General features: G+C 68.5%; 3 protein-coding genes and 1 long non-coding RNA gene across 6 annotated transcripts; 3 read left to right on the top strand and 1 right to left on the bottom strand.

The window, feature by feature from the left end:
- The first annotated feature begins 392 nt into the window (after window positions 1-392).
- On the top strand, window positions 393-11,526 carry LOC101920300 (ephrin-A3). Its single transcript, XM_055792349.1, has 5 exons — window positions 393-581; window positions 8,395-8,684; window positions 9,268-9,333; window positions 9,482-9,559; window positions 9,698-11,526. The coding sequence occupies exons 1-5, from the start codon at window positions 460-462 to the stop codon at window positions 9,817-9,819; spliced, it is 678 nt and encodes a 225-aa protein (XP_055648324.1). The 5' UTR covers window positions 393-459; the 3' UTR covers window positions 9,820-11,526.
- LOC114011982 (uncharacterized) lies at window positions 10,304-13,226 on the bottom strand. Its single transcript, XR_003554154.2, has 3 exons — window positions 13,095-13,226; window positions 12,584-12,727; window positions 10,304-10,390 (listed from the first exon to the last, which is right to left on the bottom strand). It is a non-coding gene; the product is annotated as an uncharacterized LOC114011982 (long non-coding RNA).
- A 2,099-nt stretch (window positions 13,227-15,325) lies between these two features.
- On the top strand, window positions 15,326-18,943 carry EFNA1 (ephrin A1). Of its 2 annotated transcripts, none has more exons than XM_055792350.1 (5): window positions 15,326-15,457; window positions 17,114-17,409; window positions 17,492-17,557; window positions 17,825-17,875; window positions 18,071-18,943. In XM_055792350.1, the coding sequence occupies exons 1-5, from the start codon at window positions 15,357-15,359 to the stop codon at window positions 18,187-18,189; spliced, it is 633 nt and encodes a 210-aa protein (XP_055648325.1). In that variant the 5' UTR covers window positions 15,326-15,356; the 3' UTR covers window positions 18,190-18,943. The 2 variants fall into 2 exon arrangements, with proteins under 2 accessions (XP_055648325.1, XP_055648326.1); XM_055792351.1 differs by having other exon boundaries at window positions 15,337-15,457; window positions 18,074-18,943.
- Window positions 18,944-19,788: 845 nt separating this feature from the next.
- Window positions 19,789-22,894, top strand: SLC50A1 (solute carrier family 50 member 1). Of its 2 annotated transcripts, none has more exons than XM_055792440.1 (6): window positions 19,789-19,939; window positions 20,840-20,917; window positions 21,051-21,174; window positions 21,252-21,413; window positions 21,489-21,608; window positions 22,340-22,894. In XM_055792440.1, exons 1-6 carry the CDS (start codon window positions 19,878-19,880, stop codon window positions 22,439-22,441), a joined length of 648 nt encoding a protein of 215 aa, XP_055648415.1. In that variant the 5' UTR covers window positions 19,789-19,877; the 3' UTR covers window positions 22,442-22,894. The 2 variants fall into 2 exon arrangements, with proteins under 2 accessions (XP_055648415.1, XP_055648416.1); XM_055792441.1 differs by lacking the exon at window positions 22,340-22,894 and adding an exon at window positions 22,112-22,329.
- The last annotated feature ends 168 nt before the right edge of the window (window positions 22,895-23,062 follow it).

Here is a 23,062-nt window from a genome sequence, read left to right as displayed (position 1 = left end):
CCAGTGCACCCACACAGGGGTCCCAGTGTCAGTGGGACCTGGCCCCAGTGGACCCACCCACGGGGGGTCCCAGTGTCAGTGGGACCTGGCCCCAGTGCTACCACCCATGGTGGTCCCAACGTCGGTGGGACCCGGCCCCAGTGCCCCCACCCACGGGGGTTCCAGTGCCCCCACCCTTGGGGGGTCCCAGTGTCGGTGGGACCCGGCCCCGGTGCCGCCACCCGGGAGGACCCGCAGCCCAAGACCGGCGCGCCCCCAGTCCCCGCCGCCCGCTGCCGCTGCCGCTGCCGCTGCCGGTGCAGGCGGGCGCGGGGGCGGCGGCGGGCGCGCGCGCGGGGGCGCGGCGGCGGCGGGGCGCGCGCGGGGCGGAGCTGGGCGCCGGGGGGCGCGGGGCGCGGGCGGTTCCGGCTCGGTTCTCCATTCATTGGGATCGCGGCGGGCTCCGCGGCGGGCGGCAGGATGGCTGCTCGGCTGTCCGCGCTCCTGCCCCTGCTCCCGCTGCTGCTGCTGCTGCCGGGCCGGGGACCACCGGGGGCCCTGGGCAACCGGCACGCCGTGCACTGGAACAGCTCCAACCTGCAGTGAGTGCGGGGCTGGGCGCCGGGGCCCGCGGCGGGGAGGCCGCCGGTACCGGTACCGGGTAGGGGGGGGGGGGTGTCCCCGGCACCGGGCGGGGGCGGGAGGCGCCGCCGGGAAGGACACGGCGGGGGCGCGCCGGGGATCGCGCTGAAGGATGCGCGTAGCAGCGGCGGCGGCGGCGGCGGCGGGGGGCGACACTGGGCCGGGGGCGCGCGCGCCGGGACTGCGGGACCCCCCCGGTGCCGGTGCCCGCGCGGCGCCCCCGTGGCGCGAGGGGTCGCCGAGACCCCGTTACTGGTGCGCTGCCCCTCCCGGCCCCGCGCACCTCGCCCTGCCCGCGGAGGCGGGGGCCGTTCCCGGCGCGGGGGGGGTAGCGGCGCGGAGGGGGCGAGCGTGCAGCCGTCCGTCCGGCCCGACGCGACCTGCGGCGGCTCCGGTCCCCGGGGCCGCGCTGCCGGGCGGGGCGCGGGCACCGGCGGGGTCGGGCTCGCTGCTGGAGCGGGGCGCGGCGGCTGCCGGCGCGGGTGGGTCGGTGGCACCGGGGACCGAGCTGCCCCTCCCCGGCGGCGCTGAGCCGCTCCGCGGCGGGTCCCGGGGTGCTGGGGGCTGAGTACGGCCGCCCCGCCCGCCCGGGTGCGCCGGGCAGCGGGTCCCGGTGTAGCGCCGTCAGACGCGCCCCACGCCTGTCTGGGCGCGGGAGCGGCACCGGCAGCGCGGGGAGGGGGGGGCTGACAGGTGCCCGCCCCCCGCCCCCCGGTGCCATCCCGGGGGGGTCCGCGGGGGCGATTGGGGGCTTGCAAGTGGAGATGTGCAAACTGCCGTCGTGCCCACGGCCACCGGGAGCCCAGCTGGTCGGTGGGGCACGGACCCCCAGCACCTCCCTCATGTCCTGCACCGGGAGCTGCGCCCTGTTCTCACCCCCCCCCGGGGGGGCTGCATGGGGGGCATGGCAACCGCACCTGGGGCTGGCACATTCTGTCCTCGCCCCCCCGGGGGGCTGCATGGGGGGCACGGCACCCACACCTGGGGCTGGCACAGCCACACCGGGGGGCAAGCGGGCACCGCGCAGGCTTTGGGGTGCCGATGGGCACAGCTGGGCTCCTCCCGGGGAGGGGGGCTGCACGTCCATGGACCCGTCAGGGAGCTGCGCCCGCCGCTATCGCCTGTCTCCCCTTCCCTCACCGGCGCAAGCGCTCAGGGGTGTGGCGGGGGCACGCGGCCAGCGGAGCATCCCTGGTCCCCCGTTGGTCCCAGGGCTCCCCCAGCCCTGCGCCCCTTTGTGCGGGGAGGGAGGCGTCGCCCAGCAGCTCCTTCCCCTCCCATTGAGATTGTGTCGCCAGGCGGAAGCTCGGGCCCCATAAATTGTGCGTGTGTGCGACGTGCCGAGGCGCAGCACAATGGCGAGGCGCTCAGTTCACCCCGCCACGCTTGGGCATCCCCCTGCACCCCGCTCCTCCGGCCAGACCCTGCTTGCCCACTGGCTTCATCCCCACGCCGTGACATTGCTGGGACGTTGGCGGGTGGCACACTCCTGTGCCCTCACCCTCGCCCCGCCACGACCGAGGGGCCTACTCTCCCCACCCCACCGCCTGCAGCTGTGCGCTGTGACCCGGTGCTGCCCCGGCACCTCCCGGGGGACGCGGCAGAGGGGGTGCCGGTGGTGTGCCTGCTGTGCCAAACCGGGGGTGTTGCAGCCAGACACCCGCACCCGCTGCGCACGCATCTCTGGCGCGGCTGCGAGCGTCCAGCTCAGGGCACGGGCGGCGCGGTGGGGGCGGCTGCGGCAGAGACGTGTCCCAGGGACTCCGGAGCGCTGATATTTATTGTTAGGCAGTGCGGCAGCTCGGCCGCAATTATAGCCGCGCAGCAAAGTGTCTGGATTAGATAAATTATGGGGGGAATTAGGCTCCCTGGGCCGCAGCCTGCAAATCCCAGCAACCCCGCTGCAATCAGAGCAATAAACAAGCCCTGCGCGGCCCCGCGGGGCTCTCTGGGGAGGGGGGCACGCCAGCAGGCTTGGCTCTGGGCTGCTCCTTGGGGGCTGCGCCAGACACCCCAGAAATTTATTGCATCTCCTGCTGCACCACCCTGGATGCCCCTGCGGCTCCTCTCGGTGGGGGGAATGGGGTGAGGGGCCGCCCTGTGGAGCCCACCGTAGTCTTGGCAGTGCCTTGAGGAGCATGGGGCTGGTGGCAGCTCACCCCGCTTGGACACGCGGTTGTGCTTCTCCAGTCCCTGGGCCACTGCGGGGGGACTGCTGGCAGTGCGGGGGGCTGGGGAAGGCCACTGAGTGGGCGAGGCACCCCACCTGCGGTGGGTTGGGGTGCTGATGACAAAGCCCGAGGGAGGTGCGAAGGTGGGATCTGAGGCTTGGGGCAGCACAGCTGTTTGATCCTGCTCAGCCAGACTGTTGGTCCGGCTTTCCTTTCTGTCTGTCCTGCTGTCTCTGCCGGTGGCAGCCAGCGAGCCCCGGGAGCGCGGGACAATCCTTGGCTGGTCCCTTGCCCTCTGCTCCCAAGTCCTGCTGGTAGGAGTCATGGTGGCACAGGGTGAAGGTGCAGGGCAGCTGCGACCCACCCAGTGCTGGCATTTGGCGCGGGGCTGCATCCTTGGGGCGCCCCATGGCGTGGGGCTGGGGGCTCCTAGTGCTGTCCCCAGCTGAGCCAGGCCCTGGCATGCTGGTGCACGTGGGGATGCCACCTCCCTGCTGGGTGTCCCAGATGCTGCGGTGGGGACAGCAGTTTGTCCCCTAGAGTGGGCACAGGCATGGCCAGCTCCCCCTGACGCTGCTGCAAGCCCCCAGGAGCCCCCAGAGCAGGTTGGGGCAAGCCACGCTATGCCCTGGCTCTGCTGTGGTGACTGAGGGTGCTGGTGCCAGAGGCCTCGGGGCACCTGGTGCCGTGGAGGGGGGAAGAGCGGGGTGCTGCACGATGGGGGTACAGAGGGTGCTGGTGCCCAGGCACGGCAGGTGGGTCGGACCCACCTGTGCTCAGGGAGGGCCCAGCATCGCGTGTGGCCCCCCCAGCCACTGGCGCTGCTGCCGCGCTCGCCTCTTCAAGGCGGCTTTTATCTGGCTGACTCTGTGTTGCAGGCGGCGAGAGCTGGAGCAGGCTCTCGAGAGCCCTTGCATGAAGCAGCCTCTCCAGGGGGAGCGTCTCGCGCAGGAAGGAGCTGGGGCTCTGCGCCAGCTGTGGCTGCCCTGGCTGCTGGCTCCTCTATAGCTGCTGGACCCTGACACTGGGGCTGTGCCCGGCCAGGTCCCTCCATTGCATCCGCTGGCACCCACGGGGCTGGGGTCAGTGTCACCTGCAGCAGGAGAAAACCTGTCCCCAGTGGGTGCCAGGGGCATCCAGCAGGAGGCGCTGCGGGGTGGCGGGGCAGTTGTGCCGGGGGGGGGTAGTTCCCCGTCCCACTGTTGTGGGGCTGGAGGTGGGGAAGGTGGTGATGCTGCCTCTGAGCAGCTAATCACCCAGCCCCACCGGCTGCAGCATCCCCAGACAGGGGGGCTGTGGCTGGGGGGTTCCACCACCCGTGGCTGTGCCCCCAAGCTGGTCCCCATGGGGCACAGAGCCCTCAGCCACCCATGGGTGCCAGCTGTGGGGCTGGGTGCTGGCGGGAGCTGCTGCCTGGGGCAGAGGGTGCCGTGCCCCGTGAGTCACGGCGCTGGGCGGCACTGAGCCCCAGCGGCGCAGCCGGGGCCCACGGGGTTCCTGTGGGAGAAAGGGCTGTGGTGTCGGGGTGCGGGGGCTGTCCCGGGGTGCAACAGGGCCGGGGCCACCTGCTCCTGCCCAGGCTGGTAATTGAGTCACTGGTTGCAGATTGATGGTTTAATTAAAACGCAATTAGAAACCTCATTGATCTTGTTAGCAAAGCGGGAAGGTATGGGCTTTAGCGGGGATTAAAGGGATTGCCTGGCCATCGATGGGGACAGGGGGTGCAGGGGCACCTGTAGGGCAGTGCTGGGGGTCCTGGGGAAGGCTGTGCCCGTTACCCCGAGGTGGATGCTGCCTCGTGGCACCACGGTCCCTTCATCTGTCACCATGTCCCCAGGGAGCAGCCCTGTCTCCTTGGGAGCCCCGATTCCCCGAGCGGGGAGGTGGCCCTGGGGACGCCGTACACCGGCGATGCCTTTTGCACCCACACCTTGCGGCTGCGCCAGGCGAGTTGGGGGGGGGAGGACGGGGGGGGCCGTGCCGTGGCACCATGCCACCTGTGCGCGTGGGCTGCATCGCAGGCGCTGTCTGCCGAGCCAGCGCGCGTGTGCGTGGCCGTCTGGGCGCCGTGACTGTGCAGCGCTGCCTGCGTGGGGAGGGCTGGCACGGGGGGACACACCGAGCCGCCCATCTCCCCCGTGGCTCAAAAGTGGGTGCAGGCAGATGGTCTGTGTGTCCACCCCTCTGTCCGTCGGGGTGGACCGACCACGGCGATGGATGCGCCTTCACCTCTCGCTGTCGCGCGGGGTGACTGGAAGGGGACTGCATAAATCAATGGCACTTTTTTGTTCCCTGGCTGATCGATGGGCCCCGGATGTGCCGAAAGGGCGAAGCTGCCGGAGCCAAACAAAGGGCCTGGCTGGGCTGTGGCGGGGGGGGGGGCCGTCCAGCCTGGCACCCAGTGTCAGGGGGCACCATACCGTCACCCGCATCGGAGGACACCCCGCATTGCCCTGGTCCTTACCGCTGGCACCACCAATGTGGGATGCTGAGCCCAGATCTGGCCCTGCTGCCCTCCAGGCCTTTTCTGCACCATGGGGATGAGCCTCCGCAGCACAGGGGTCTGGGCAGGGGTCCGATCCCCCCGTGCCGCTGCTGCCAGGGCATGCTGCAGTGCACCAGGCGCTCCCTAGCAGTGCATGAGCGAGCGTGCGGTGCTCAGCACAGATTTATCGCAGCAGATGGGAGCAGAGCGGCCGCCCAGTTTACCAGTGGCTGCGGCTTGCCAGGTAGCCAGGGTCCTGCCGGTGCGGGGCCGGTGGGCGCTGAGCCCAGCCTGTGCTCGGGACGGTTCTGCCAGGGGGACATCCATCTGCCCAGCACCGACAGGCTGCTGGAAGGTACCACTGTCTTGCAAAGCCCTGCTCTAAAAATGCAGTCGTGCAGAAGTGATGCTGCCCATTCTGCTCCTGCGCTTAACCCTTCGGGCACTGCTGGAGCCCGCCGTGCCCTGTTGGGTGCACCTCAGCTGCTGGAGCCCGGGAGGCCGGGGGCTCCATCCTGACCCAGGTTGCCTGTCGCTGGGGCTTCCCCATAGTTGTGGGTGCCAGGGACAGGGTGGCCTGTGCTCGTGCTGGGGTAGGTGTCAGTGAGAAAGGAGGCCGAGACCCTCGCTCCGGGTGTCTATTCCCATCCTTCTGCCCAAAACCAGGGCCCAGGGGCTCCCTGCCTGCTGCTGGGGCTGGGCTGCGCATGTGGCTCTGCCTGCCCTGCGCTGTCAGATGGTGCTGCAAGCTTGGGGCGCTCTGGATTCAGGGTGTCCTGCTGTGTGGGGTGCTGCTCTGCACCCACAGGACCCACGGTGCAGGGGCTGAGCGTTGCAGGGACACAGTGCCATGACTGCAGCAGTTGATGATGGAGTCCCCTGGACGTGCCCCAGGCCATGGTGGCCCCATGGCTCTACCCATTCGGGGCCATTCTCCAGCCCCTCCCAGCTGGTGGTGATGCTGTGATGCCTGTGAGCTCCTGGCACACAGCAGCGGCCAGCAGTGTCCGTGGGGCTCGCTGCCGTGGGGAGCCAGGCTGCTGGCCCCTGCCGCTCCATCTGGGGGTCCCCTGTACCCCTCCGCTGCGGTGCTGGTGTGCCCCAGCCGAGAGGGAGACCTTGGTGCTGTGTGGGACAGTGCTCGTTAGCGAGGCTGTTTATCAGAAGCCACGTTTCTTAATGAGCCCCAGTGAGGGGTCCCAGGGGTGCGTGTGCCTCAGCGGTGGGTGCCACAGGGGAAGGGGGTGGTTACAACCCCCCCGGCACCACAGGACAGGGTTTCCCGCAGCATGGCAGGAGCTGGAGCTGGGTGTCACTCCCATGGGTGCAGAGACCCGGGGCCGATCCTGGGGAATGTGCTTCCTCCAGCCCCTCGCTCCGCTGGCACAGCCGCAGCCCGGCCGCGGTGAGGGGCAGCCAGCTCGGGGCACGCTGGCGTCCCAGCCCTGCGTCCCGCACGGAGTTAATTGCAATTTTCTCCTCGGGGCCATTTCTTTAATAACAAGTTTTTTTTCTCTTCCTCCCCGCCCCCCCCCCCCCCCCCCTTCCCACCACATCAAAGGGGGAAGATGAAAGGTCCCGGCGCCCCGCGGAGCAAGGGTGGCTGCCTCAGCACCTTGCTGGCGGAGGAGTTGCCCGGCGGTGCCGGGCTGGGCTGGGGAATAGCGGCTGCATGGCGAGGGAGGTGCCGCGTGGGGCTGCGCTCCCAGCTTCACGGGCGATGAGACCTGCTGGCCCCCCAAGGCCCCCCAGTGCCGGTGGCAGCCCTCGACGGGGAGGCAGCGCTGCTTGGGTCCCCCTTTGCCGGCGGATGCCGGGTCCCGCTTTGGTTCCCTCTCCAGCACCTGGCTTTTGGGGTGCTGCATGCCAGGGTGCCGCGGGTGCTGGCAGGGTGCCGGGGCTCCCCAAACAGCGCCGGGGGCGCTCGCGCAGGGTGGGGCGTCTGCACGCGCAGCCCTGCCCGCTGCCTGCCCAGCCCTGCCGGGGAGACCCAAGAAGCCGGTTCCGCTGCGGGCAGGGCCCCAGGGGGGGTGACGGGACCCCCTCGTGGGGCGAGGGCACCCCGAGTGCTGGGTCAGGAGCTGGCGGACCCGGGTTTGCCCTGACAGGTTGGGAAAGGAGCCCCGAGCCGGAGTGATGCGCCATGGGGGTGCCCAGCCGCACGTGCCGGGATGCTGCAGCCCACCTCCCGGCGGAGTGGGGTGAGCGACCCCAACCAACGCAGCAGGGCTGGGGGGCTGCAGCGGCGCGGTGCAGGGTGGCATCACTGGTGCTGAGCCGGGCGATGAAGCGACGGCCGGTCAGGGTCCGGTGCTGCCACGGCAGCTCGGTGCAGCGCCAGCACCTCGCAGCGCTGGCTCGTAATTAATTGGCAGGAGCAGTGGGTCAGCGCAGCAGCGAGGATTACGGCGGCCGGGATTTCCATCGGGCGCGGATTAGGAGCCAGCGGAGCCTCTCCTGAGTGGATCTGAGGGGATTGCCGCTCCTAATCAATGTAAATGAGGCTCCCCCAGGGCCACCCTTTACGGCATTAACGAACTAACGGGATTAGCCAAAGCAGGGTGAGAAATCCTCTCTCTGAGCTGTGGCGCGTGGCGGGGCTGGGGCCGTGGTGGGCAGCCGCCGTGTGTTGGCTCTTGGCTGCCGGAGCTGGGGAACGCCGGGGCTGCGTGGCGAGGGCCGGCAGTTGCACCCCGCAGCGTCCCCGAGCACCTGCAGGACCCTGGTGGCCATCAGCCCGGTGGTGAGGTCGGTCGGTCTGTCCTGCTGCGTCTGTCCCCTCCTTGAGGCCACCAGCATGTTCCTGGCAGGTCACCGGCTCATGCACCTTGCAGGCATCCACCCATGTGGGTGGCTTGGCACCCACAGCCACGTCCCTCCCGCCCCACGCTGGCCTGTGCCCCCCGAGGCGGTGATGCCGTGGGGTTGCGCAGGGGTCCCAGTGTGTTGGGGAGCTCCAGATAGAGGTTGAGCAGGGGGATACTGCTGCGCCCCCAGGTCCTTGCTTTGGGACCTGCCCATTCTCCAGCCTCTGGGTCTCTTTCAAAGAGGGGGGGGGCAGCGTTTGGGAAGGTGCAAGGGGTGTCCCTAACTCCCTGTCCCCTCCTTCCCTTGCAGCCTGCGGCGGGAGGGCTACACAGTACAGGTGAACGTCAACGACTACCTGGACATCTACTGCCCACACTACAACGCCTCGGTGCCCGAGCACCGGCTGGAGCAGTACGTGCTCTACATGGTGAATGCGGAGGGCTACCGCACCTGCAACACCAGCCAGGGCTTCAAGCGCTGGGAGTGCAACCGGCCCCATGCGCCCCACAGCCCCATCAAATTCTCGGAGAAGTTCCAGCGCTACAGCGCTTTCTCGCTGGGCTACGAGTTCCGCGCAGGGCAGGAGTACTACTACATCTGTACGTGGGGTGCTGGGTGGGACCCCTACACACCTCTCCATCCTTGGCTGGGTCCCCCGCATCCCACCCCAGCTGGTCCCACCACACCACGTCACCCAGTTGGGCCCCTTGGCATCCCTGCCCTGGCCAAACCCCCCCAGCCCTGGGAGTGGGCACCCTGAGCACAGGGATGGGGGGTGTGGGGTGGAAGGGGGTTGTGGGGAGGGTTGGAAGTACAGGGAGGGTATGATGCAGGGGTGAGATGGGGATGTGGGGAGCAGGATGGGGATGTGGATGGGGGTGCTTGTGCAGGATGGGGCTGCTGGGGGGTGCTGATGCAGGATGAGGGTTCAGGGGATGCTGATCCAGATGCAAAACCCAGGGTGCTGATGCAGGATTGGAGTGCTGGTGCAGGATGGGGGCGCAGGGTGCTGATGCAGGTGCAGCTTCAGGCTGCAGGGTGGGGGTGCTGCTGCATCCCCCCAGCCCAGAGCGCACCCCCAGGCAGGGCCAGACCCCACCATGGCCAGACCCCCGAGCCTCGGGGTGCTCAGGACTGGGGTCACCCCCTGCGGAGCCACCCCAGCCCACTCTTGCCTTGCAGCCACGCCGACGCACAACCACCGCCGGGCCTGCCTGAAGATGAAGGTGTTCGTGTGCTGCGCCTCCAGTAAGTACCCCTGTGTCCCTCCATGGGGGCTGCGGGTGAGCAGGGGGCGGCATGGCCAGCAGGTGGGTCCCCCATCCCTGCTGGGGGTGGGCTGCGGCGCAAGACGGCCAGGGAGCGTGACCCCCTCCCCGTCCCCTCTCTCTTGCAGCATCGCACTCCGGGGAGAAGCTGGCGCCCACCCTGCCACAGTTCACCCTGCGGCCCGAGGTGAAGATCGAGGACCTGGGTGAGTCGGGCAGAGCCCCTGGCCCCACAGTGCCGCGTCCCCCCCGCCGCCACCACCCGTGGGGCAGCCCCAGCCGCGGGGGGGTGGGGGTTCGGGGCCATCGCGGTGCCACCCTCACCCTCTCGCTCTTCCTTACAGACAACTTCAACCCGGAGATGCCCAAGCTGGAGAAGAGCATCAGCGGCACCAGCCCCAAGCGGGAACACTTGCCCCTGGCCGTGGCTGCCGCGCTTTTCCTCATGACGCTGCTGGCCTCCTAGCTCCTGGCGCTGGTGGGGGCCCGGCCAGCACGGCTCCACCGAGTGGGGACCCCCAGACCTGCTGCCCCTCCTGAGAACCAGCGGGGGACCACCACAGGACCACCCCGGCCCCTCCACACCGCTATCTCCCTGCCCAGAGAGCTGCCCCACGGGGCAGGGGGCTGCGGCACCTGCCGATCCCGGCTGGGACTCGCCCCCCACCCCACCAACAGCTGCGGCCACGGCCACGAGGATGCGGCTCGGTGCTGCTGTGTGCACCGCACCTTCCGCCGACACCATTCCACAGCGCTGAGTCCTGCCTGCCAAATCCTGCCCACAGCCCACACGGTGCCCCATGGCTGAGGGGCAGTGCCGGGCTGGGGAGCCCAGTGAGGGCCAGGACCCCCAGGGCCGGGCAGCCTGTACATACCTATATAGAGATCTATACATACTGTACAGAGAGTGACTATATAGATATATCTATTCTGTACCATAGGCAGCGGTGCCGGCCCCGCGCTGGCTTGTACATAGTCGAACGTGTTGGATTTTCCTCGTCTTCCGTGAAGACCCGACCTATGCAAACGCACAGACACTTTTTGGGGAAAAAACAAAACAAAAAAACAATCTCAACCTTTTTTTCAAGTGCTTTGGCTGGTGATTTTCATATTCTGCTCTTAGTCTATTAAAAAAAAAATAATAAAAGGATAAAAAAATGTGACCCCTGTCACAGCAGCGTGCAGCGCTCCTGGCCAGCCGTCGGCCAGCTCTGCCCTCCAGCGCAGCGGGCTCTGGCCGGAGCAGGGGGTCAGGCAGGGGCAGCCAGCACCAGGTGCCGACCACCGTGCCAACCACCTCGCTGGCCCTGGGCACGACAGCTCCAGTCACAGGCTTAGCGCCTCTGCCAGAGAGGGCATCCCAGGGGGATGCAGGGTGCAGCTTCCCGCTGGCTCTGCTCCCCATCGACCCCCTGGCAGTGGCACGGAGCAGCCGGCGGGGACCTGGTGCTGCCCGCAGGAGGATGGCATGGACCACAGGCAGCACCCGCAGGTAAGGGCAGTGCAGGGCCGTGGGCAATGCCCTCAGCACCCATCCCTGGGGTGCTGGGCTGTGGTGGCTGGGGGCACCCTGGGGAGGAGTAGGCACAGGAGAGACATCCTCGTCATCCTCACCAGCTGCATGGGGTGAGTGACTGTGGGTCGGCACCCCGACGTGCCTGGGAGCTCCATGGGAATCCCCGCATCACCCCCCCCGCCGGCACGTCTGGCTCTGCCGGGCATGCCAGCTCCTGTGCTCCTGGGGGGACCTGGCACATGCCTGTCTGCGGCAGCTCCTGTGGGAAGGGACGATGCTCTGGGCTCCCCCTCCGGTGCCCCCAGCGAGGCAAGGGGGTGTGTGGGGAGGGGGTTGTGCCCTGGGACCCACTGAGGATAGGGTTGCTGCTACAGGGGGTGCCACAGGCTGAGCAGGAGTTCGGTGCAGCCAGCACCCCAAAACCCCAGTGGGTGCTGGGGAGCAGCCATACGGGTCCTGAACCTGCACCCCACTGCACCAGGGGGGCCCAGTGCCCCCAGGGAGCGGGGCAGCCGCTCTTCCCATGAGGCAGCGTGGGACCAGGGGGCCTGCAGCCCCTCTCCCAGTGGGGACTGACGTTCCATGGACGTGGCCTCGGCTGGGGGGACCCCGCAGCTGTTGCAGCAGGGTGGCTGCTCTCCCCCCACCCCAGCCGGCACTGGGTGGCGGCTTGGTGTCCCACCGGCCCAGGCTTGTCCTGGTGCGGGAAGAGCTGGTGAACCCCCCCACCCCACCCCAGCTGGCGCTGCTGGGCGGTGGCTCGGTGTCCTGCCAGCCCAGGCTTGTCCTGGTGCGGGAAGAGCTGGCGAACCCGTCAGACGGGTCCTCCGAGCGCTCCCACAAGGCAGCGGGCTCCCCACGTCCCCCCCTCCCCAGGCTCCTGCAGGCCTCAGCCCTCGACCCCTTCCCCAGGGACTCGAGGTGCCACCCAGCACCCAGCTGCTGACCCTGGGCTGGGTGGGCACAGCGTGGCCAGGGTCTGGCTGTGGCAGTGTCACCCAGGGCTGCCGAGGGCTGTATCCCCCCAGATGCTGCAGGGCTGCATCCCCTTGGATGCTGGGGACTGGCCACAGCCCCTGTCCCGGCATGGGGCCCTGCTGGTGGCACGCGGTGCAGTGGGCTGGGGGGCCCTGTTGGCCGGTTCATCATGGCGGGGAGTGGAGCACAGAGTCAACCGCCCTGGTGCAGTGCTGCGTGGCGAGCTCCGCTTGCAAAATCCGTCCTGCTGCTTGCCTCAACCTTGGCACCGCTCCCTGGCGTGTGCGTGGCACTGCCGCCAGCTCGGTGGGGACCGGCCACCCAGCCCTGCTCCACTCCGTGCCCTCGGGCAAGGCGCGGTGTGGCAAGCTGGGGGCAGCCTGGACCAGCGGGGAGACACTTGGGATGCTGCTACGGGGGATCCCCAAACCCTGCTGCCCCAAGGCAATGGGGACCCCTCATTGGGACCCCAGCACTGGGGCTCGGATGCCCTGTGGGTGCTGGTGGGACTTCCACAGCCCCAGCAGCAGCTCTGGCTCTGGGCACAGGGTGTGTGCCTGGACTGGCCGTGCGGCACGAGGCTTTGCATCACCCCGTGGCAGCATCTGTCCTCCGCGGGCAGGGCTGGGTGCATCCCTCTCTCCGGCCAAACGCGTAAGGGCCTGGCGTGGCCAGCCAGCCTCAGGGACGCGGCTCTGCCCCTGCTACGCGCAGCCTGGCGTCGGGCCGTGCCTACCTGCTGGGCTGCACGCAGCTGGTGCAGCACGTCACCGCGGCCTTCGCTCCCAGCTGCGCACTGGACGGCTCCTCTTCCTCCCCCAGCCTCATGGCTGGTGACGTCAGCCCGGGCAGGGGCTGGGGCACACCTGGGTGTCCTGAGCTGGGAAACCATAAATAGTTTGTCACAAGCTCTGCGGCCTCTGGCCAGCCCCACCTGCCCTGTGCCACTCTGCCGCGCGTGTTTATGGTGCGAAATGGCTTCACCTTTGTCCTGCAAACTGCAGCCAGCGCAGCAGGAGCCCTGCCTGTGCGGGCACTGACCTCGTCCCACGGTCACCCAGGGCGGTCCCCAGTCCCGCATGCACCACGTGGCGTGGCCGTGACCTTGCGCACGTGCACACTGCCACTGGCACCTCTGGTGTTGCTGCAGGTGGGTGCCCACCCTGCATGGGGTGCTGCCCACCCACCCTGCACGGGGTGCTGCCCACCCTGCATGGGGTGCTGCCCCCACCCTGCATGCTACTCACCCTGACGGTCAACCCATCTCTGCCATGGCTCATCCCCCACCACCAAGCCACTGGTGATCCAGCACAGGGAGGTAACGGGGCCCCAGCTTGTCCCTGGGGCTGTCCCCGGTAGGGGACACATGCTCATCCTTCCTCCCCGGTCCAGCCACCAGTGCTGGCACTGCCCTTTTGCTGTGGGCCAGGCAGGGCGGTGACACTGGGATACGGCCAGGTCCCTGTGGCCTCGTTCCCAGCCTTGTCCCCATGCGCTGCTGCCCCTGCCCCAGGGCTGGGGACTGTGGCAGAGGGGACAGGGGCATCCGGCAGGATGGATCCAGTGTGGTGCTCCAGGAGGCTCATCATTCCCTGGGGCTTGCACCAGCCATGCCAGAGTGGGACAACACGACCTTGGTGCTCCCCCCACCGCTGCTCCCTGCCTCAGTTTCCCCAGGCACACAGCCTGTCTCTGCCGGTGGTACCGGAGCTGTGCCAGGACGCCGAGGAGCAAAGCAGCTGTGGTGCTGCCCAGCTCCCACCACTGTCCAGCTGCGCCCATCCCTGCGGGCTGCGCGTGCCACGCTCCGGCTCTCTGATCCTGGCAGGCTGCAGCCCCACGGGTGTTCCCGGGAGGTGCTCCCCTGTGCAAGCCACGGCAGCGCCGGCTTCCTGGGAGCAGGAGGCCTCGCACAGTCATTACGGCGCAGGGGATGATGTCAGGCCTGGCCGCAACCAGGGAGGATGAAAGGGAAGAAGCGGGTTCCCCTCCCGCAGGAGCCGAGTGTGGGGAGCGAGGCCGGGATGCGGGGAGGACGTGGGGGATGCGGGTGGGATGCGGAGTACCCAGCCCCATAGCTTTGACCCTGTGGGAGCCTTTCGGAGCCAACAGCTGCTCTCCGGTTCCAGCCACGGTGCCGGCGCCTGCCCGAGCCCCTCCAGCGTGCCAAGGGAGCGCTCCTCGCACGGCTGCAGCGGCGGGCATGCAACATTACCCACAATCAATGGATCATTATGTAATAAACAAGAGGAAAGTTGTTTTGCAAATGCGGCTGAGTTATCACTTCACAACACGGCGGCGAAGCATCTCTCTGCCGGGCTTAACAAGGATGGATCGGTGTTGGGGGCAGATGGGAGCAGATAGCGAGCCGCCGCGCTCCCCGCCAGGCAGCCGGCAACGCGCCCGCTGCACCCGCTGCGCCCGCAGCCCCCCGCCCTGTGCCGGCGGGGGTCACGGGCCAGGGGAATTTCACAACATGGAGCAAACAGAGTAGGGTGGGGGGGTGGGAGCGAGGTGGGGGGTGCGTGCAGGGTTTGGCCAGTGCTGGAGCAAAGTCTTGGGCAAGCAGCGGCAGCTGATAAGGGCAGGGAGGAGCGAGGGGGGTGGGGGGGGTGTGTGCTGCCCCTGCTGCCACCAGCCCCTCCTGGCCCCCAGCCCCTTCTCAGCAGCCGCTGCGGCTGCCCAGGCCCCACTCGCCCAGCAGAACAGATAAGGGGGTCCCATGGCTCGGGCTGGGAGGGAACAGGCCTGCAGGGTACCCCCTCGGCAGCTGTTGCACCCCAGCAGGGAGGGGACACCCACAGCTCCAACGCTTTGCCCCGACCCCCCCGGGGCTCACACCGCCGCGGTGGGGAACAACCCCGGCCTCACCCCATCATCACCCCACTGCTGCAGCGGGGGGGGACCCCCTGCCCACACCCAGGCAGGATCACGGGTGCCAGTACCACCAGGCAGGACCACACTGCTGCCATTGACCCCTCTGCATCTCACTCCCCCGGTGATGGGCTGTGGGGGTCCCTGGCCCTGTGCCGCTGCCACGTGGGGGTGCCGCCCCACATCTCGCCCCCCGTGATGGGGTGCGGGGGTCCCCGGCAAGTGTCACTCCAGCGTGGGGCCGCCCCCCCGCATCCCAGTCCCCCGGTGCCGGGGTGTGGGGGGTCCCGGCCCGGTGCCTCTCCCGCGTGGGGCCGCCCCCCCCGCATCTCGTCCCCCCGCTGACGGGGTGTGGGGGTCCCTGCCCTGGGCCGCCCCCCCGCATCTCATCCCCCCGGTGACGGGGTGTGGCGGTCCCTGCCCTGGGCCGCCCCCCCGCATCCCGGCCCCCCGGTGCCGGAGTGTGGGGGTCCCGGCCCGGTGCCGCTCCCGCGTGGGGCCGCCCCCCCCGCCCGTGTTGTTGTTGTGTCGCGGCCCCGGGGCGCGGGGCGGGGCGGGGCGGGCCGGTGGCGGGGCCGTACTTAAGGCGGGGGCCGGGCACGGTGCCCGCCCGGCGGAGCGCGCCCGCGGAGCGCATGGAGCGGCGGTGGGTGCCGCTGGCCCTGCTGGGGCTGGGGCTGTGCTGGGCGGCGGCGGCCGACCGCCACACCGTCTTCTGGAACAGCTCCAACCCCCGGTGAGTGCCGCCGCCTCCTCCCGGTGCCGCGATCGGGACCGGCCCCCCACCCCCCCCACCGGGATCGGGACCCGACGGCGCGGACGGTGCCGCTCCCCCGGCGGCCTTTGTCCGGGACGGGCGGCGGGGCCGGATCCTCCGCAGGGTTGGGCTGGAGCGGGGGGGCGGCGGGGCTGGGGGGGGGCCGGTGCTGAGCCCCGGTGCGAGGCCGGTCCAGGTGCGGCCCGGGGGGGCCCTTCCGTTCCCAGGGCCGAGCGGCAGCGGGGCCTCTTCCTTCCCCGCGGGGGTGGCGCGGCGCCAGCCCCGGCGCCGGGCACAGGGAAACGTGTTGACAAACACCGGGCTGGCCGCGGCCCCCGCCGCCCGGGCAGGATGTGCGGGGGGGGGGGCTGGCCGGGGACCGGCGCCCCCCAACCCCCTTGCTGCCTCGGTGTGGGCTGGCGCTGCGGGGTGGCCCCGTCCCGGGCCTTAGAGCCCCCCTTCCCCGCCCCGCCGCCCCCTCCCCCCCCCGAGCTCTGACCCCCTGATTGTACGAGTGCCTCCCTCACCTTGGCGGTAGGGCTGCCCCCCCCCCCCCCACGTTCTGCCCCCCCTGGTTGTACGAGTGCCCCCCAGGGCACACCCCCTCCAGACTGTAGGAGTGCCCCCCTTGGCTTTAGGGGTGCCACCTCCACTGGGCACCCCCCCTTCCAAACTGTGGGGGTATGGATGTCCCCCAGACCATGACCCCTAGACTATAGGGGTGACCCCCCCTATGTGGGCCATGATCCCCAGGCCGTGTCCAGCCTGTATCCAGCAATGCCCCTGTATCCAGGCATTGTCTCCCCAGGCTGTAGGGGTGCCCCCCCCCACCCGGGCGCCAGCTCCCCCAGGCTGTCGGGGGGTGTGTACACCCAGGCCATGCCCCCTAGACTGTAGAGGTGCCCCCACACCCAGGCCATGCCCCCCAGCCTGTAGGGGTGCCCCCCCTGCCATGGGCCATGATCCCCAGGCTGTAGGGATGCCCCCACACCCAGGCACCAGCCCCCCAGGCTGGAGGGATGCCATGTCTCCCTACCTGTAGGACCCCCCCACGTTGTAGGGCTGTGTGTCCTTCCCCCCCTCTGCCCCCATCCCAGGGTTTCCAGAGCAGGGGCTGGCCTGGGGGGTGGCCATCCCTTTCAGAGGCCACTACAGCCAGCGAGGTGAGGGGTCCCTGCGGTGGTCCCTGGCCGGCTGCCAGCCCCCCTGCCATGGGTGAGGTGGGGGGAACAGCAGGCGCTGGAGCCAGGCTGGCTGCCCCACGGGCGAGAGCTGCCGACGCCGCCTGGCTCCGGGAGCGTTGGGACGGGCAGGGCGCGCGTCCCAGTGGGTCCCCTCCCTGCTCCCAGGGAGCACTGGGAAGGGGGTTGCGCTTGCCAGCTGGGGGGGGCGGGGGGCTGCTTTGGGGGGTGGGGGGGCTTTTCTTCCCAAAGCCAGCCTGGGCACCCTGGGACTCAACATGGGGAAGGGTGGACTGAAGGTTGCCCTGTTGTGGGCTCCGAGGAACTACTGTGGGCTGGAGGCTGCGCTCCCTTGACCTTGTTAATCGGGGGGGGGGGGGGGTGTGCAAGGGAAGGGACCCCCCATGCCTCTCCCCGCTGGAGCTGACCCCTGCCTCCCTCCATCCCGCTGCAGGTTCTTGTGGAGCGATTATACAGTGGAGGTGCGCCTCAACGACTACCTGGACATCATCTGCCCGCACTATGAGGAGGGGAGCGTGGACCCCCGCACCATGGAGCGCTACACCCTCTACCTGGTGGAGCTGGAGGAGTACCAGGCCTGCAAGCCCCGCTCCAAGGAGCAGATCCGCTGGGAGTGCGACAAGCCCAGCGCCTTGCACGGCCCAGAAAAGTTCTCGGAGAAGTTCCAGCGCTTCACCCCCTTCACACTGGGCAAGGAGTTCAAGGAAGGGCACAGCTACTACTACATCTGTGAGTACCTGGGGGTCTGCCGTGGGGCTGGGGTCCCTGCCAGGCTTCCCCCACACCCCCTTACCCACATTCTCCCTTGCAGCCAAGCCCATTCACCACCACGGGGAAGCATGCCTGAAGCTGAAGGTGATGGTCGCTGGCAAAGGCAGTGAGTATCACATAGACCCCCACACACCTCCAGGTCCCACTGGTGCCCCCCCGGCTTCTCGCTCACCACGTCAATGCCCAGCTTGGCCTTTCCTGAGCTGAGTCACGGCCGGGCCGTGGCCCCCTGCCAGCCCCGGGCTGTGGGCACACGCCTTTGGCCAGGAAGGTGCCAGTGGCTGCCGGGGGGGCACACAGCCCCCGGTGGAACCTGGCTGCTGGGGCCCCGGGAGGTGCCTTTCGCTGCTCTGACCCCGTGTTTGTTTTGCAGCTCCGGCACCGCCTGTCCCTGCCTCTACCCAGAAGGGGAGGATCCAGGCAGGTAGGTTGGTGGCTGCAGGCAGGCAGGCGGGTCTGGGCGGCCATGGGGCTTGCAGGAGAGCCGGGCTCAACCCGGCTGCTCTCCTTGAGGGGGGCGTGGGGGACCGGGCTGGCAGCAGCCCCTGCGTGGGGTGATGTGCTACTGGCTTGGGGCACGGCACCTCCTGCAGGGATGCTCACAGCTCCTCTCTCCCAGCAGATGATGCAGCTGCACATGTGCTGAGGAGTGTGGGGCAGAACTCGGCAATGCGGAGCAGCAGCCCCATCACCTTCATCAGCTTCCTCCTGCCACTCCTGGTGCCGCAGGGGCTGTGAGCCGCCCTGCCGTGCCTGGACAGACCAAGGCTGTCGCCGCTGGGGACAAAGCTAGGATGCTTGGGACCCCTGTGGTCCTCACGCACACCTGGGGGGCGGTCTGCCCTGTGCACACCTGGGCGAGGAAAGGATTTCTCAGTATTACAGGGCTGGAGGGCCCAGAGCCAGCAGAGCAACCAAAGCCTGGAGCCGCCTCTGCTCCCCCGGCCCTCGCAGGCAGGATGGTCTCAGCAGCTGGAAGCTGAGCGCGAGCCTGGGGCCAGAGGGTTTCTGTGTGTCCGGACTGGAGGAGAGCAGGGGGCTGGCACCCCTGCCCCAGAGGCTGAGCTTGCCCATGGATGGGCCTCGGTGGGCTTAGACTGTGGCATGTCCCGCAGGCGGGGATGCAGTGCTGGCCCCGTGGCCGGCCGGGGTGCCACTGGTGCTGGCTGCGGCAGCACCCTGGGGCTGCGGTCCTTCAGTGTCACTGGCTCTGGGAGCCTGGATGTCTCGGGATGCCCAGCAGCCAGCGGAGCGGGGCTGTAGGAAACATCCCCCTCCACACTGTGCTGTGCCCCTTCCCCATCCTTCATCCCACTGCACGTGGGGGTGGCGAGAGCAGCCCCCACCCTGGACCCCCCATCCCCTCTGCTGGGTGCCAGAGGGGGCACCCGCAGTGGCACCCTGCGCGGGGTGCTTTGCCTGCCCCAATTTGTACAGCTTTCTAACACAGGAGTTTTTATACGATTGTCTTGAATAAATAACCAAGACCATGTGGAATGTGCATGGGGCTGGGGGTGGGGGGGCATGAGGGGCTGTCCTCTGCTCTGTGGGTCTCATTTCCTCTGGCCTTGGAAAGAGGAATGGCCCATGCAGGGTGTTTGTGCTGGTTAATTAATTAATTGGCTGGTGTTTGCAGAGGGCTTGAAAGTGGAAGAGTGCCACAATGTGCTGGCACTATCGGGTGTTTTATCTGGTGACACAAAGCCCGGCTGGGGGTGGTGGTGGGGTGCCCCTCTCTCCTGGGCACAAGGGTGAGGGTCCCCGCCTGGGCCAGCAGCTGTTCCATGGGTGCAGAGACACACGTGCACACACACCCCCAGCCCCAGGAGGGGGTTGAGGTGGGCCCAGAGCCCCTGGGGCTGGGCAGGGGGCACAACCTAGCTGGACCCGGTTGGGGGGGGGGGGGGCTGGAAATGGGGCGTCACAGGGCAATTGGAAACCCCCCCCCCAATGTGTGAGTTAGTGGGGTCACAGGGATGTAGGGGTGCTGGGGAATCGGGGGTCACAGGGATGTGGGGTGGTGCTGGGGAGGTGGGATGGAGGGGGGTGGGGTAGGGGGGTGCTGGGGAGCAGGGAGCATCCAGGGATGCAGGGTGCTGGGGAAATGGAACCTGGGTGGTGCTGGGGAGGGGGAGTGGGTGTGTGTCCAGGGGATGCGGGGGGGGGGGTGGTGTCCCTGCACGGGAAACCGGGGCTGGGGGGGGGGGGGGTGTCCCCCACCCCGCTGTGGGGGTTGCCCCATGGGTTCGGACCCAGCCCATCGCGGTGGTGTCGGGGCTGCTCGGGCCGGTGCGCCGGGGCACGGCGCTGGCCGCCCGCTCGGTGCCCGCCCGGTGGCGCGGCTGGGCCCGCCCCGGTAGTGCGTCCCGTCCCGCCCCGCCCCGCCTCCCTCCCGCCGCTGCCGGGGCCCGGTGGCGCGGCCCGGCATGGCCCCGCTGCTCGCCGCCGCCTGCCTGGGCTGCACCCTGGCCATGTTCGGGACCGGGCTGTGAGCGGCGGGGGCGAGCGGGGGGCACCGCGGCCGGGTTGGGGGTGCAGTGGGGTCATGGGGGGGTGGATGGGGTGCAATGGGGAGGGCACCGGGGCCAGTTTGGGGGTGAAATGGGGGCCATGGGGGCGTGAGGGGTGTTGCAACAGGGAGGGCACTGGGGCCAGTTTGGGAGGTGCAATGGGGGGTTTTGGGGGTGCAATGGAGAGGGCACCGGGGCCAGTTTAGGGGTGCAATGGGGAGGGCACTGGGGCCAGTTTGGGTGTTCAATGGGGACCATGAGGGGATTTTGCGGGTGCAATGGGGAGGGCACCGGGGCCAGTTTGGGGGTTCAATGGGGACCATGAGGGGATTTTGCGGGTGCAATGGGGAGGGCACCGGGGCCAGTTTGGGGGTGAAGAGGGGGCCATGGGGAAATTTTGGGGGTGCAATGGGAAGAGCGCTGGCGCCAGTCTTGGGGATGCAGTGGGGGGGCTGGTGGGGTGGTTGGGGGTGCAATGGGGAGGGCACTGGAGCCAGTTTGGGGGGTGCAGTGGGGGCCATGGGGGGCTGGTGCAGAGGGCTGGGGCTGCAGTGGGGCAGCACAGGGTCTGATGTGCAGTGGCAGGGGAGTTGTGAGGTGCAGTGTCGCAGCCACTGGGGCCGGTTTGGCGGGGCTGGGGTTGGGGGGTGACAAAGCTGAAGGCAAAGGACAGGGAGGGCTGGGCGTGCAGGGGGCATTGAGGGAGTAGGGGCTGGAGGAGGGGTGGTCACAAGTGCAGTGGGGGGCCTGGGAGCATTTCAGGGTGCATGTTTTGGGGGTTGCCTGCTGTCCACAGGGATTGTAGCCCCCCCAGCACTGCATGACCCCCCCGCCATGGCACTGGCACCCAAGAGACTGTTCCCTTCCACTCTCCCTAGGTCCGACCTCCGCCAGATGTTGGCAACCAAGAGTGTGGAGAACATCCAGTTCCTGCCCTTCCTCACCACCGATGTCAAGTACAGTGGGGTCAAGCCCTGGGGGGGGTGGGGTGGGGGTGGTGTCACATGCAGACATGCAGGCTGGGGGGGTTACATGGCAATAGGGGAAGGCAGAAGCCCCCAGGCGAGCGCCCGGCTGTTCGCCCTGCAGCAACCTGAGCTGGTTGGGCTACGGCTGCCTGAAGCAGGACTGGACGCTGATCACTGTCAACGCCATCGGCGCAGCGCTGCAGACCCTCTACATGCTGGCATACCTCTACTACAGCCCCTCGAAGGTGGGGGCCAGCTTGCCTGGGTCGGTGGGTGGGCAGGGGAACCCTTGCCCTGACTGTCTACCCCCTCCCCACCCCAGCGCCCCGTGCTGCTGCGGAGTCTGCTGCTCTTGGCCGTGCTGGCTGCTGGCTACGGCTACTTCACCCTCCTGATTGCTGACACGCAGACACGCCTGGTGCGCCTGGGGCTCTTCTGCAGCGTCTTCACCATCAGCATGTACCTCTCGCCGCTGGCTGACCTGGTGTGTGGGTCTGGGGGAGCCGCAGCAGCACCGGGGCTGCCCAGGCCAGGACCAGCCTGACATTTGCTTCTGCAGGCTAAGATTGTCCGGAGCAAGTCAACGCGGTGCCTGTCCTTCCCACTGACTGTCACCACCTTCCTGGCCTCCACCAGCTGGACGCTCTACGGCCTGCAGCTCCACGACCCCTACATCACGGTGGGTTGGGGCGGCGGGTGACCAAGGGACGTTCTCCTGTCCTGTCCTGTGCTATCCCGTGTTATCTCATCCCATTCTATTCCATCCCATCCCATGCTTTCCCATCCTATCCTGTCCCATGCCATCCCATGCTATCCCATCCTGTCCCATGCCATCCTGTTTTATCCCATCCTGTTCCATGCTATCCCATCCCATTCTATCCCCTCCCATCCCATCCTGGCCTACCCCATGCCATCTCATGCCATCCTGTCATGTTCTATCCCATCCCATCCCCTCCCATCCGTCCCATGCTATCCTATCCCATCCATCCCATCCTGAACCATCCACCCCATGCCATCCCATCCTGTTCTATCCCATCCCATCCCATCCCATCCCATCCCATCCCATCCCATCCCATCCCATCCTGTCTTACCCCATCCCATCCTGTCCTATCCTGTGCCATCCCGCACTATCCCGTGCCATCCCATCCCATGCCATCCCGTTCCCCACCCCGTGGTGTTCAGCCTAGCGCTTGGCACCGGGCCGACCCCCATCCGGCGTCGTGTGTGTCACACAGCAGAGCCTGTGACTAGGCTCAGCGAGATGAGTATTGATTTTAATTAATTAGATGGTATAAGGCCAATAAATCTCCCCCAGCAACGCAGGGCTGGTGGAACGGTGGTGGGGGAGGGCAGCAGTGCCATGAGCTGGGTGGACCCACCCCCTGCGCCCCCTGCCACGTCCTCCTGCAGGTCCCGAATGTGCCGGGGATCGTCACCAGCGTTGTGCGTTTCTGGCTCTTCTGGCGGTACCCGCCGGGCCAGGACAAGCCCTACAGACCCCTGCACGCCTGAGGGGGCCCCGCTGCGCCCCGAGGAAGGAGCCCACACCATGAAGGATCCCCCCAACCCCTGCCAGTCTGTTCCAGCGTGGACCAGCCGCAGGCACCAAGCTCCAGGTGCCACCGTGGCACTGCTGTCCCCCTCGGCTAAGGGCTACCTGCTCCCGGCAGGACTGGGGCCCTGGGAGGGCACCTCCTGTCCGTGCCGCCACAGCGCACCCTCGCCACCGTTCCACCAGCCCTTGGTCCTTTGGTGATGGTTGGGTTGGTCTCAGGGATGTCTTCGGGGTGCCAGGAGCCCCCCACCCCCCCCATCCCTGGGCACCCCGCCTGTCCCTGGGGACCCCTGGATGATCTTCCATGCCCATGGCTCTGCCGCAACGCGGGGCTGGGGCTGCCGGGAAGCCCTGCATCTCTTTTGTACGAATTTAAGTGCCTTTTAATAAATCAGAGACTCTTCCCAGTGCCTGGTTGTTGTTCCCTCCCTCCTGGTCTGCTGGCTTTGGAGTCCGGGATGGCTTTTGTCCCCACATCTGCTTTGTCCCCAGGATGGTGGGGGCTCATTCCGGCACCCCCTGGGCTCTAGCAAACCCTCCTCCAGCAGCACCCACTTTCTGGCAGCGAGGAAACAGCA

The sequence above is a fragment of the Falco peregrinus genome, chromosome 19, assembly GCF_023634155.1.
Source record: "Falco peregrinus isolate bFalPer1 chromosome 19, bFalPer1.pri, whole genome shotgun sequence".
Taxonomy (NCBI): Eukaryota; Metazoa; Chordata; class Aves; order Falconiformes; family Falconidae; genus Falco; species Falco peregrinus.
This window is presented reverse-complemented; position numbering and strand designations above follow the sequence as displayed.

Bases quoted from the DNA above. Each gene is read 5' to 3' on its own strand.
- LOC101920300 (XM_055792349.1), top strand. From the start codon at position 460: ATGGCTGCTCGGCTGTCCGCGCTCCTGCCCCTGCTCCCGCTGCTGCTG. The intron at 8,685-9,267 runs GTACGTGGGGTG...CTTGCCTTGCAG, and splicing joins GCAGGAGTACTACTACATCT to CCACGCCGACGCACAACCAC. The intron at 9,334-9,481 runs GTAAGTACCCCT...TCTCTCTTGCAG, and splicing joins GTTCGTGTGCTGCGCCTCCA to CATCGCACTCCGGGGAGAAG.
- SLC50A1 (XM_055792440.1), top strand. From the start codon at position 19,878: ATGGCCCCGCTGCTCGCCGCCGCCTGCCTGGGCTGCACCCTGGCCATG. The intron at 20,918-21,050 runs GTACAGTGGGGT...TTCGCCCTGCAG, and splicing joins TTCCTCACCACCGATGTCAA to CAACCTGAGCTGGTTGGGCT. The intron at 21,609-22,339 runs GTGGGTTGGGGC...GTCCTCCTGCAG, and splicing joins TCCACGACCCCTACATCACG to GTCCCGAATGTGCCGGGGAT.
- EFNA1 (XM_055792350.1), top strand. From the start codon at position 15,357: ATGGAGCGGCGGTGGGTGCCGCTGGCCCTGCTGGGGCTGGGGCTGTGC. The intron at 17,410-17,491 runs GTGAGTACCTGG...TCTCCCTTGCAG, and splicing joins GCACAGCTACTACTACATCT to CCAAGCCCATTCACCACCAC. The intron at 17,558-17,824 runs GTGAGTATCACA...TTTGTTTTGCAG, and splicing joins GATGGTCGCTGGCAAAGGCA to CTCCGGCACCGCCTGTCCCT.